This window comes from Triticum dicoccoides, chromosome 1A (assembly GCF_002162155.2).
Source record: "Triticum dicoccoides isolate Atlit2015 ecotype Zavitan chromosome 1A, WEW_v2.0, whole genome shotgun sequence".
Lineage (NCBI taxonomy): Eukaryota > Viridiplantae > Streptophyta > Magnoliopsida > Poales > Poaceae > Triticum > Triticum dicoccoides.
Genome location: NC_041380.1, coordinates 592,660,408 through 592,674,966, shown reverse-complemented (window position 1 = coordinate 592,674,966; position 14,559 = coordinate 592,660,408). Strand labels below are relative to the sequence as shown.

Here is a 14,559-nt window from a genome sequence, read left to right as displayed (position 1 = left end):
GTCCATAGAGTTTAGCCATAGTGTGCCCCATGATGCCGCAGCACAAACAGAAATTAGGCAGCTTTTCATATTTAACTAGAAAGTAAATCATTTTAGTGCCCCCTGCGTCGGTTGTGTCGATGAACTTCCTCACTGGCTCATCCACCTGATGCTCGACGCGGACGCGAATGTACTCGTCGACGATCTTCTTGTTCTTGTGTAACACCACAATGACGGTGCCGAGCTTGTCGCCTAGAGTCCTTCCCATTTCCACGGTCTTGATCGGAACCGGCAACCCATGAATTTGCACCCAAATTCTGAAAGAATCCAGGGGAACATCCACGGGATCACCGCTTCCATCAAACGCCGTGAGCAGGACGGCATCATTTCTGTAGTGCCAAGGTCCAGCTTGCAGAACATGACGTCAGTCTCCCTCCTACAAGAAGGTGATGACGAACCGCCTATCTTCGCTTTTGACCCTCTGGGCCGCCGCCTCGCCGCATAGCTGCCAAGGCCCTTTCAGCTCGTTGACGACGGCCTGGGGGTCAGCCAGGTACGGCGAAAGTACCCGGCCCACCACCAGCTTGTCCGCCACCGCCCGCAAAGCCGCCTCCTTGTCGATGATGATAGGCTTGTCGTTGATCAGCTTGGCCTTGCTGTTCCTACGGAGGGTAGGGGGCGTCATCGTCGTGGCAGCAAAACCAATGGAGGTCCTCGGCGTAGCCAGAACCAGGCCACTCGGACCCCCTACAGCGGCCTTGCCAATCATCAGGGGAGGCGAGGCAATGGTAGACGTCGGCTCGCTGTTCACCGCAACCTGGGAGGTTGGCGCCTCCTCCATCAGCCCGTCCAGATCGCTGCAAGACCCGGCCGCAGCAGCCTGAACATCCTGGTTCTTCCCAGCCATAGCCGAAGGGGAGCCCTTACCTGTCATGTTTCCCTGAAACGAACGAACAATAGAGCGACTGGAAGCAACAACTGAAGATTGCGACCCAAAATCGTGCCCTGCTCCCGTGAAATAAGCCTCACCCTCCTCAAATTTCGTCTCCAAATCAAAACTATTAACTCCTGAATTTAATTTCGCACAAGAAACGATGCTATTTCCAAATCCCCCATTCACCAGGCTGTTGAGCGCACTGGAAACTGCCCCTTTCTCTCCCCAATTACTCACCAGATCGGCCTTCGACGGAGAATCCGGCTTCAACAAATCCGGTGCGACCGCCTCAATCGTCGCCGTAGCTCTCACTTCCTTCAATTGAGAATTCTCTCGATCTAGATTGAAGAAGCCTTGCATCCTCTGCCAAAGACGATGTTGGAAATATTCCCTAGAGGCAATAATAAAATGGTTATTATTATATTTCTTTGTTCATGATAATTGTCTATTGTTCATGCTATAATTGAGTTATCCGGAAATCGTAATACATGTGTGAATACATAGACCACAACATGTCCCTAGTGAGCCTCTAGTTGACTAGCTCGTTGATCAAAAGATAGTCATGATTTCCTGACTATGGACATTGGATGTCATTGATAACGGGATCACATCATTAGGAGAATGATGTGATGGACAAGACGCAATCCTAAGCTTAGCTCAAAGATCGTGTAGTTCGTTTGCTGTAGCTTTTCTGAATGTCAAGTATCATTTCCTTAGACCATGAGATTGTGCAACTCCCGGATACCGTAGGAGTGCCTTGGGTGTGCCAAACGTCACAACATAACTGGGTGACTATAAAGGTACATTACAGGTATCTCCGAATGTGTCTGTTGGGTTGGCACGAATCGAGACTGGGATTTGTCACTCCGTATGACGGAGAGGTATCTCTGGGCCCACTCGGTAATGCATCATCATAATGAGCTTAATGTGATCAAGTGGTTGATCACGGGATCATGCATTACGGTACGAGTAAAGTGACTTGCCGGTAACGAGATTGAACAAGGTATTGGGATACCGACGATCGAGTCTTGGGCAAGTAACGTACCGATTGACAAAGGAAATTGTATATGGTTTGATTGAATCCTCGACATCGTGGTTCATCCGATGAGATCATCGTGGAGCATGTGGGAGCCAACATAGGTATCCAGATCCCGCTGTTGGTTATTGACCAGAGAGTCGTCTCGGTCATGTCTGCATGTCTCCCAAACCCGTAGGGTCTACACACTTAAGGGTCGGTGACGCTAGGGTTGTTAGAAAGACTTGTATGTGATTACCGAATGTTGTTCGAAGTCCCGGATGAGATCCCGGACGTCACGAGGAGTTCCGGAATGGTCCGGAGGTAAAGATTTATATATGGGAAGTTGTCATACGGTCGCCGGAAAGGTTCGGGGGCATATCGGTATTGTACCGGGGCCACCGGAGGGGTTCCGGGGGTCCACCGGGAGGGGCCACCTCTTCCGGAGGGCCTTATGGGCTGTATGGAGAAGGGAACCAGCCCAAGTGGGCTGGGGCGCCACACCCCCCTAGGGCCCATGCGCCTAGGGTTGGGGGAAACCCTAAGGGGGGGGGGCGCCCCCTTGCTTGGGGGGCAAGCCCCCCTCCCCTTGGCCGACGCCCCCCCTCTAGATCCCATCTAGAGGGGGCCGACCCCCTTCCCCCTTCCCCTATAAATAGAGGGGTGAGGGGAGGGCTGCAGAGAACATCCAAGGCGCAGCCCCTCCCCTCCCCAACACCTCTCCTCCTCCATAAGAGCTTGGCGAAGCCCTGCCGGAGTACTGCAGCTTCATCACCACCACGCCGTCGTGCTGCTATTGGAGCCCTCTTCCTCAACCTCTCCCTCCTCCTTGCTGGATCAAGGTGCGGGAGACGTCCTCGCTCCGTACGTGTGTTGAACGCGGAGGTGCCGTCCGTTCGGCGCTAGGATCTTCGGTGATTTGGATCACGTCGAGTACGACTCCATCAACCCCGTTCTCTTGAATGCTTCCGCTCGTGATCTACAAGGGTATGTAGATTCACTCCTCTCTCCCTCGTTGCTAGATGACTCCATAGGTTGATCTTGGTGATGCGTAGAAAATTTTAAAATTCTGCTACGTTCCCCAACAGACGCCGTAGACAACCCTCTGGATCCCGCGCTCTCCGAAGGATCTCCCTTCCCCGCCTCCTAAAGATGCTCCACTCGTCGCCGATGTGGCCATCCACCCTCCGCCGCTCCTCGCGGCCTGACCCGACGAGCACCAGGGCCGGCGCCGCCGCCATTCCCGTCACGAGCGAGTCGCCCTGGGCGTCGCCAGAGCTCCTCCCCAAAACGTTTTTTTTCTCCCGGTTCTGTCAGCAATTAGTTATCATCCCATAAATTTGAAGGTTGAAGGGTGGAGGAATGTTTTTATGGATCCTGGAAAAAATTATGGGTTTATGAGAGTTGTTTGAGGTCTTTTTTTAGCTCAACTTTTCGTAAACGGTAGTTATTTTAAGGATACAGATGCTATTGGAGTTGCTCCAAGTGTCCTTGCATTGGTGAGGATATGAGTTAATTTGGTGGTGGTACTCCCTCTGTTTTTATTTATCCCGCCTATTAGCTTTGGTCAAAATTAAGCTTTGTAAACTTTGACAAAGTTTAGAGATAAAAATATTAACATATACAATAACAAATTGTTACCATTAGATTCATTACTGAATGTACTTTCATATCATATAGATTTGTTATGGTAAATATTTATATTATTTTCTCTAAACTTAGTCAAACGTTGCTAAGTTTGAATTCAGTCAAATCTAATATGCAAATTATATAAATAAAAAGGGCGGGAGTACTCGAGAAAAATAAAACGTGTACCAACCCCATCCACGTGTAAGCAAAGCAAGTGTACGTTTGTGTGCCGCCCAGAATAATTCACATCTCACATGGAAAATGAATAAAATGCGCAGCTGGAGACGCGTGTACACATGTGAACATTGAAGTACTTTCCGCGCCTAGTATGCCCAAAGTACGTACGTGTCCACCTAAAATATGTCGATCCCGACCCAGGATGAGGATCCATCTCCATCCCTCCCTCCATCTCCATCCCGTACAATACACTATCTTCATCACTGCATAGGTTAATTCAAGCCCATGCTACTAGCTACCAAAGTAGTAGTACTCTTGTTTAATACCGCACGCAGGCACACAAGTTTGGTCCAAAGGTTAAGGTCATAGTCATATCTTTTTTAGTCATATCTTGCTTGCACCTCCAAAGACTACAACGCCTGCCTTTCTCCTCCTCTCCATTCATTCAACGCTCTACCTAGAATCGACCCCACGCTCTCTCATGCGCTACTCCATGTCCGGATCCGCATCAGGAGAAGGAAATCACGACGGCGGCCAACTCTATGGCGAGCACGACAGCGTCTTCTTCCAGAGTCCGGCGTGCGGCGGTGGGGACGATGTTGGTGTAACCCCGTCGGCCTACTCCACCATCACCAACTACCTGCAGGGGCTCCTCAACCCCGCGGAGCTCGCGAGGCCACCAAGCTGCCCGGCTGCGGGCCAGGTGATCTGTGCCGCTGCGGCCCCGTCCACGGCCAACTCGTCGACGTCCAGCGAGGCGGTGGTCGGGCCCCGCGGGTGCAAGAGAGGCATGCCGGCGCCGGAGGAGGGAGACGAGGATGGTTTGGCCGATCATGGCAGCTGCAGGTACGTGAACGAGTTTATTAGGGTGGATTCGATCTTGATGCAACCTGTTGGAAATATGAGCAAATTATTACGAGATTTAATCCGAATAAACAGAAGATAAATCATGACCACAGCAACAGAGATTAAACTAATTATGCGAACTAGCATAGCAGATGAACATATCACATCTAGGGCACATACTAGAAGCATGAATTCTACCACGATCTCGAACAGGAAGAATAGGATCACATACGGTACAGCGGGTGCAGCACCGCCGGCGTTGACGTTGTCGCCCATGTCGTCGAGGACAAGGTTGCCGAGGTCGGGGAAGAAGTCGTCGTTCGCGAAGTCGTCGCTGCCAGCAGTCGCGCGAGTGCGCTCCCCAAAAACCTGATCGCCCCTCTCCCGTACAGGATCACGAGAGGCGGGGTTCCGGAGGCCTGTTGTCCCTTCTCGCGGTGCACGTCGGAAGGAGGGATGGAGAAGACTTGCTTGGCGGCGCAATGATCTGAAACGGTGGTGAGAAATCATACGAAGCGGCGGCGGCTAAGGTAAAATATATTGCGGGCCGGGTAGGTCGTGGGAGTAAACTCCACTCCGAGTCGTCACGATCCAAAAAAATCGAAAACGGTTCAGTAATTAACGCGTCCTTTAGTTATTAATTAATGACTCATTAATTTTCCCATGCAACAAAAATATAGACAACGTGCATAGCTCTGTCCTCGGCTCGGCTCAATCCCGCAACCCGCGGCGCGGCTCGGCGAGGCGAGCGAGGAGGAGGAGCGCGCGTGTATGTCTCCTCTTCTCATGCTCATACAAGTGGTAGAAGAGCTCACCTTATAAAGAGGTGCAACTCTCTCTCAACTTCTGGGGTGGGACTAAACTTTAGCCTCACTCACTCCACTCACATGTGTGCATGAATGGGCCAAGAGAATTTCAGAATTTTAGTTGGGCTTTGGGCCAAAGGCCTACTAGCAAAATTCCAACAATACCCCACAAAGTCTCATTGGCACATCTCATCATTTAGTTTCAAAACATTGTTTTATATATCGGTGCTTAGTGGAGACTGTGAAGTTGAACTTCCACTTAGAAATTTATGCTACACTAGATCACAACTTGAATAGTGGACTATGCCTTGAACTACAAGTTTTCTGTGAAACTAGTTTCACACAAATTCTTGACCGATACTGGGCTACCGCAAGGCTTCCCCGCGGGTGGAGCGTATACGTCATACTCCAGGGCCTTTCATGAATTTATTAGAGAACACCCAATTCTCACAGATTGCGATGTTAACAGTCAAATTCATATAGGTGTGTTCCTCAGAAGATGTTCTGCAGGACAACATCTCTGCTTACCCGAATAAGCCACTTGGAACACATTAAGATAAGTATCAACCTGCCATGCAGATCAGGAGAGTATTGCATCTTCACGGAGTGGGATAATTAATATAGGGATACTCTCCTCCCAGCTGACCAATAGCTTGTCTCCCACTTCTACTTCACGGGATCTCCGATCACATAGAGTGGATTACCACTATGGACAACTCATGCGGTGGGTCTCAAACCCATCTCCATTGATGCATTATCTATCACATTACGTGATAGACCCTTTGTGAAGGGATCTGCCAAGTTTTTCGATGTTTGGATATAATCCAACGTAATAACTCCGGAGTTTCTCAATTTTCTGACAGATTTGAGTCTCCTCTTCACATGCCTTGAGAACTTCATATTGTCCTTAGAACTGTTTATCTTGACGATCATAGTTTGATTATCACAGTTCATCAGGATAGGGGGTATTGGTTTTTCAACCATAGGTAAGTCCATCAAGAGTTCACGAAGTCACTCTGCTTCAATAGTGGCAGTGTCTAATGCTGTGAGTTCTGCTTCTATAGTTGACCTCGTTAAGATGGTCTGCTTGCAAGACTTCCAGGAAACAGCGCCACCACCAAGTGTAAAAACATAACCACTTGTGGCCTTAATCTCATCAGCATCAGATATCTAGTTTGAGTCACTATAACCCTCCAGTACCCTTGGATACCCGGTGTAGTGAATCCCATAGCTCGCGGTGTCTTTCAAATAGCGCATAACTCTCTCAAGCGCATGCCAATGATCATCTCCCGGTTTTGACACAAACCGACTTAGCTTGCTCACAGCAAAAGAGATGCCAGGCCTCGTGGCACTCGCCAAATACATAAGCGAGCCAATAATCTGAGAATACCTTAGTTGATCTCTAGCAATCCGTCGATTCTTTTGAAGCAACACACTAGCATCATATGGAGTTGGAGAAGGCGTGCTGTCGCTATACCTAAAACGACTCAAGACCTTTTCCACATAATGAGACTGAAGCAGTGTGATCCCACCATTCTCATCTCTCAACAGCTTGATGTTTAAGATAACATCAGCTACTCCTAGATTCTTCATCTCAAAACAGCGAGATAAGAAATCCTTAACCTCCTTGATTAAATCAAGTTTGGTTCCAAAGATCAATATGTCGTCGACATACAGACAAAGAATAACTCCTTCGCCCCCACCATAGTGATAGTACACGCACTTGTCACCATCGTTTACTACAAAGCCGACAGCAGTTAATGTTCTTTCGAACTTCTCATGCCACTCCTTAGGAGCTTGTTTAAGGCCATATAAAGACTTTAATAACTTGCACGTCTTTCCTTCCTGACCAGGTACTACAAAACCATCTGGCTGATCCATGTAAATTTCCTCCTTCAACTCTCCATTGAGGAAAGTCGTCTTAACGTCCATTTGATGAACGAGAAGACCATGTGAGGCAGCCAGTGATAGTAGCACCCGAATTGTGGTCAGTCTAGCCACGGGTGAGTAAGTATCAAAGAAGTCTTCACCTTCTTTCTGGGTATAACCCTTGGCCACAAGCCGTGCCTTGTACTTTTCAATCGTACCATCAGGTCTAAGCTTCTTCTTGAACACCCACTTACATCCTACAGGTTTGCACCCATAAGGACGGTCAGTGATCTCCCAGGTATCGTTAGCTAAGATGGAATCCATCTCGCTACGTACAGCTTCCTTCCAGTAGTCAGCATCAGGAGATGCATAGGCTTCTGAAATAGTCCTGGGTGTGTCATCCACGAGGTACACAATGAAATCATCACCAAAAGACTTTGCAGTCCTCTGTCTCTTACTCCTCACAGGAGTTCCATTGTTACCCTCAACAGGATTCTCAACGTGTTCCATCGCAATGGTGGGTTCAGGAATTACAGTGAATTCCTCACTAGATGGAGTAGCTATCTCCTGATTTGATGAACTCGACATATCCTTCATAGGAAATATGTCCTCAAAGAAAGTTGCATCATTTGATTCCATAATCGTACCAACATGCATGTCGGATACCTCAGATTTTATTATCAAAAATCTATAGCCGACGTTATGAAAAGCATAGCCCAGAAGAACACAATCCATGGTTTTTGGTCCAAGCTTGCGCTTCTTGGGAATTGGTATATTGACTTTCGGCAAACAACCCCAAGTACGTAGATAAGAGAGTTTCAACATTTTCCTTTCCCATTCCTCAAATGGAGTCATGGTCTTATGCTTTGTGGGAACTCGGTTTAGGACATGACACGCAGTCATTAGCGCCTCCCCCCACCATTCCTTGGATAGACCCGAAGTCTTTAACATGGTGTTAACCATATCAGTTAGAGTTCGGTTCTTTCTTTCGGCTACCCCATTTGACTGGGGTGAGTAGGGAGGCGTCCTCTCATGGATTATACCATGTTCCGCACAAAACAGATCAAATTCATTGGAAAAATACTCTCCACCACGATCGGACCTAAGCCGTTTAATTTTCCGATCAAGTTGGTTCTCCGCCTCAGCTTTATAGTTTTTAAAGAAAGTCAAAGCCTCATCTTTTGATTTCAGAAGATACACATAACAATATCTAGTGGAGTCATCAATGAACGTCATGAAGTATCTCTTTCCACCTTTTGTCAACACGCCATTCATCTCACAAAGATCAGAATGTATAAACTCTAGTGGCGCCAAGTCTCTTGCCTCTGCAGTCTTGTGGGACTTGCGAGGTTGCTTAACTTGCACACATACTTGGCACTTGGAGCCTTTGACAGTAGAGATTTTCAGAATTAAATTCATATTGGCTAACCGCGTCATGCAACCAAAGTTAATATGACAGAGTCGTGAATGCCAAATATCAGACTCATTATTGTGGCAAACATTATTAATAACTTTAGTGCAAATATTTGACAAAGATAGGCGGAACAAGCCTCCGCACTCATAGCCTTTTCCAACAAATTGTTCACACTTAGAAATTACAACTTTATTGGATTCGAAAACCAACTTAAAACCATCTCGACATAAACGGGAACCGCTAACGAGATTTTTATTGATGGACGGCACATGATGAACGTTCTTCAGACGCACAGTCTTCCCCGAAGTAAACTTCAGATCGACCGTACCAACACCTCGAACGATGGCATGTGACCCGTTCCCCATCAGCACGGGTGAAGTCCCTGTTGCCTGGTAAGAAGAAAACATGGAGGCGTCAGCACAAACATGTACATTGGCACCGGTGTCAATTAACCAATCAGAGGATTGAAATACTGAAAGGATGGTAGAAAAAATACCGTACCCTGATTCCTTCATATCAGCATCACCGATGACAACATTAGCGGACTTGCCGCTCTTCTCATGTTCGCACTCCTCAAAGCGGTTAGGACACTTCGGAGCCCAGTGATTAGGATCACCGCAGACATGGCAAAGTCCCTTCCCCTTCTTATGAGAATTCTTTTGAAGTTGGTAGAATGTGATGGCTAGTTCTTTGTATCAAACTTGCCTTTGCCCTGAGTTTTGTTCTTATTGTTTTTAAACTTGTTGGGCTGGGAGTTCTTCTTCTGTACCATGTGGGCACTAGAACCTTCCTCAGCAGCTCGAGCACGTGTGTCCTTTGCTCTCGCCTTCTCTTCAACATCAAGAGTACCAATGAGATCCGCAACGGAAAACTCCTGTTTCTTGTGTTTCAGGGAAGTAGCAAAATTGTTCCACGAAGGTGGAAGCTTGGCAATGATGCCTCCGCAACAAATTTGTCCGGCAACACACACTTAAAGTACTCAAGTTCTTTTGCGAGCGACTGTATCTCATGAGCCTACTGTACAACAGGGCGCTCATCAGTCATCTTGTAGTCATAGAATTGCTCCATGACATACAACTCGCTGCCGGTGTCCGAGGCACCAAACTTGGCCTCGAGCGCAGCCCACATGTCCTTGCCGTTGTCAAACGACATATACGAATCCACAATGAAGTCATCAAGAACACTCAAAAGAGCGCCTTTAAAGAGGGTATCGATCTTATCAAAAGCTTCCAGCTGTGCTGGATTAAGATCGCCCTCAGGCTTGCCCTTGATGACATCATAACAGCCTATGGTCTGAAACCAGTAGACTGCTCTCGTGCGCCACCTCTTATATTGCGCCCCCTTAAAGGCAGGCGGCTTCAGATGCCCAGCAAAACCACTCGGAGTAAATTGCCTATAATCAGGTTTTTGGATTGTTGGAAATATGAGCAAATTACTATGAGATTTAATCCAAATAAACAGAAGATAAATCATGACCACAGCAGCAGAAATTAAACTAATCATGCGAACTAGCATAGCAGATGAACATATCACATCTAGGGCACATACTAGAAGCATGAATTCTACCACGATCCCGAACAGGAAGGATAGAATCACATACGGTGCAGCGGGTGCAGCACCACCGGCGTTGATGTCGTCGCCCATGTCGTCGAGGACGAGGTTGCCGAGGTCGGGGAAGAAGTCGTCGTTGCCAGCAGTCGGGCGAGTGCGCTCCCCAAAAACCTGATCGCCCCTCTCCCGTACAGGATCACAAGAGGCGGGGTTCCGGAGGCCTGCTGTCCCTTCTCGCGGTGCACGCCGGAAGGAGGGATGGAGAAGACTTGCTTGGCGGCGCAATGATCTGGAACGGTGGTGAGAAACCATACGAAGCGGCGGCGGTGCGGGCCGGGTAGGTCGTGGGAGTAAACCCCACGTCCGAGTCGTCACGATCCAAAAGAATCGGAAACGGTTCAGTAATTAACGCGTCCGTTAATTATTAATTAATGACTCATTAATTTTCCCATACAGCAAAAATATAGACAACGTGCATAGCTCTGTCCTCGGCTCGGCTCAATCCCGCAACCCACGGCGCGGCGCGGCGTGACGAGGCGAGCGAGGAGGAGGAGCGCGCCTGTAGGTCTTCTCTTCTCATGCTAATACAAGTGGTAGAAGAGCTCACCTTATAAAGAGGTGCAACTCTCTCTCACCTTCCGGGGTGGGACTAAACTTTAGCCTCACTCACTCCACTCACATGTGTGCATGAATGGGCCAAGAGAATTTCAGAATTTTAGTTGGGCTTTGGGCCAAAGGCCTACTAGCAAAATTCCAACACAACCGTGTGCTAACTGAATCCCAGCTGATCCCCTTGTATTTCTTGCCCATCGATCGATCACACATGCGTACATAGACTTTGTCGATCAGATGGAAGAAGTGTAGATCCATCCACTGGTACGTGTTCTTGCCATATCACTCTCGGCCTCCATTGATCTTCTCGGCCGGACGGTCTGAACGCGAAGATACTGCCGCACGTGCCATACCGGATTTAGGGCTCGCCATCCGTCAACTTGTCACCTACCTACCTACCATTTCAAACAAACAAAGGTTATCCAATCAGTTTCGTGGGTAGCAACGGAAGAACCGGCGACAGAATGATGTTCAGGCTCTGGTCGAAACGCAACAAGACTGCATATCCATGTCATTCTTGGATGAGGCATGTGTCTGATAGATGTCTATCTTATGAATTCTTGTTTTCCCTACCCCTTGAGTTCATCTTAAATTGCTTGTACTATCTTGATGCTATTTTATGAGTCGATAAAACTGCCTTTTATCAAAAAAAGATTTTGCGCTGTTGCCTTTTAGACCTAGCTATGTTGCTTTGTACCGAGAGACAGACGTGAGTGAATTCCAGCTTTTACCCTCTATTTTGATATTTTTTACACTAATTACCTTATTTAGCGATATTCCACCCGTTTTATCCATTTAGCAAAAGTTTTACCACATTTTACCCTATTTAAAATTTTGTGTGTGCCTTGACCGGCTGTTAGGGGCTTTGTACCAAATACAACAATAAAGGCAGGCACTTCTACATGTATTAACTCTGTACTGGTCACCATATTTGCTACCTCGGTATTCAAATATGTAGATGCATCAGATTTAGTAAAGTAGTATATTTACACCAGTTTAATCTGATCCACAGAATCATGCAAACTAAGGTCGTATGTGATAGTATTTGAAGAAAAACATAGATGATTTCAGGTTATACCGGTAACAGTTTTCAATGGTAACATGCCACGCTGATCATATTTGTTACCTAGGTATTCAGATATGTAGGGGAGAAGATTGACGTACCGGCAGCCGCCCACTCCAACGTTCACCAGCAGCGACACCTCTTGCCTGTCGTTCTTCGCCTAGGTCGGCCTACGCCCTCCTAACAAAGGAGGCAGTGGTTTGGGGCAGGATCATGCATGCAATTGGAAGGAACGCGAACGATGCATGCCGTAAATATTGGAGGCCAGCATGGTGTGGTCCTACTCGTGAGTTGTTTGTTGGATGCGAGCGACCTGCTCTGATGCAATCATATCATACTAGGCTAGTCAGGAGAAGTTGTGAGGACCAGTTCAGCAGGAAGAAAATAGTCAGGAAAAAAACATCGATGTAGCATGCTAGCTGGATCTGTCAATTGGGACTTGCCGGTCAGAATGCACACAAAATTCTAAACAGGGTAAATTATGGAATCACTTTCGGTAAATGGGTAAAGCAGATAAAATCTTGCTAAATGAGGGTAATTATTGTCGAAAATATCAAAATAGGGGGTAAAAACTGGAATTCACTCACAGACGTTGTTGTTTGCATGAAATGGAACTGGGGTTCCACCCCTGTTTCCAATCAAATGAAAGAAAAGAAGAACCGGCCGCTCAATGCAGGCTCATAACTAGCTAGTTTTCCGGGCAACTTCTTGTTTAGTTCCGCTTTGCATGTAGAAATTGTACTGTCGGTTACCGTGGCGAAATTCTCAGATCATGCACGTAAAACTAAGAATCACTAATGATGATCCTCATTGCGTTGACTGACTGATGCAGGAGCGCCAAGAAGGAGCAAGAGAAGAAGGGGAAGGGGGAGAAGAAGGCCCGTGGCTCCCGTGTGGCATTTGCGACCAAGAGCGAGGTTGACCACCTCGACGATGGCTACCGCTGGCGCAAGTATGGCCAGAAGGCCGTCAAGAACAGCTCCTTCCCAAGGTACTACCTCCTTGCATGCGTATGTGTATCGAAAAGAAAAATATGCCCTTCCACTTTTTATTTTTGCTCCTGTAGTGAGCTTGCAACTTCAGTTTGGAGATGCTACCCAACTATTCAAGTCGGATGGCAGGACTGTAATATGACCCCTACTTTGCTTTCCTTAATGAAATTGGGGAGAAATCCCTTCTATAAAAAAATCGTTTCGACTTTTGATCGCCATAATCATCTTTTTGAGTTTGAACTACACAATCTTTCACTTGAAGTTAAAGTTTCTACAACACACAACACATGTAATCATCTTGATTAGGCATCACGATATGCGTATTTAGATAGCAATGAATGTGTATGTGTGCAGGTACTTATGGTAAGGCAGCCATATTCTAGCAAAATATGTCTATGTGCAAGTGGCAGGGCCAGAAATTTCCTTCTTGGTATTCATTTGTGCAATGCAATAGCAATGTGACAGCAAATATACAACAAGCTAGCAACAACATGCCAACGGATAAGAAATCTTTGGTATTCATGTGAATACCTAAGAATACCCCTAGTGCCGCCCATCGGTGCATGCATGCACTGTAAGGGCAGCCATGCTACGACAACAATTTACCAATACATTGCATTGAAGTGAGATTCTGAAACGTGTGCAGGAGCTACTATCGGTGCACGGCCGCGCAGTGTGGGGTGAAGAAGCTAGTGGAGCGGTTGCAGCAGGACCCTTCCACGGTCGTCACCACCTACGAGGGCCGCCACGGCCACCCAAGCCCCATCACCGCCCACCGTGGCGCACGGATGCTAATGGCCACCAGTGCCGACACTGTCTACTCGCTTGCCGCACTCCAACATCACCAACATGGCTTTTTTCCAACCGGTACTGATGTCTACACTTCGTCGGTGGCACACCGAGTGTCGGAGTATGGCGGCATTCAGTTCCATGCCGATCTTCTTCCGGATGCCACGATGGGCTACCAGCAAGGGTATCGTTAAGTCAGTCACTATGAGTATGTACATAATATATCTATAGCTTCAGTTTGGCCTTAATTAGCAAGGCATGGAGCTGGCCCATGGCACATACATTTTTTGTTTCAAACTGACAGATGTTTGTTGTCCTGGGTTTATTTTGGATGTTGAAATCAAATTCTTCATATCTAGCTACTCCACTTACAACCTTCCAGCGCCAGTCCTCGAGTTTCGGAGGCCCCGGGGAGAACTCAAATGAATGGGCCCAGTGGCGACATTGGAGGAAAAAATGATCCCATACATTGATAGAAAAATAATTCTTGCAAAGCTATAATAAACAGTGGTAATTTTCCTTGGTAAATAATACTCCAGGCCATAAATAACAATGTCATTCTTCAGGTCTAAATCAATTACTCCCAAAAAGTTTCCATCACTAACTTGGTATAGTTTCTCATTTGATCATCGAAAAGCCAAATTATGCTTGGCAAGAAACTTCACTGCAGCAACAATTCTAATCAGAACCTGTCTCCATCGCTCTTTCTCCTTTGCAATTTCTTGTTGCAGATCTTTATCAATTGTCACATTTTTACTTAGCCTCAGTCTTACCTCATCCAAGTATTCATGTTAGTGATATGCTCAACACTATTCTGATGAAGTTTGAGCTTCTCGCTTAGATGCTTCCAGTCCATTAGTCCTTCAGATGCTAGTAAACTTTT

The 14,559-nt window shown here is 47.1% G+C and overlaps 1 protein-coding gene across 1 annotated transcript; it reads left to right on the top strand.

Annotated features, from left to right (window-relative positions):
* Positions 1-4,227: 4,227 nt before the first annotated feature.
* Positions 4,228-13,870, top strand: LOC119348742 (WRKY transcription factor 23-like). The gene is made up of 3 exons (XM_037616735.1): positions 4,228-4,580; positions 12,728-12,886; positions 13,534-13,870. Exons 1-3 carry the CDS (start codon positions 4,228-4,230, stop codon positions 13,868-13,870), a joined length of 849 nt encoding a protein of 282 aa, XP_037472632.1.
* The last annotated feature ends 689 nt before the right edge of the window (positions 13,871-14,559 follow it).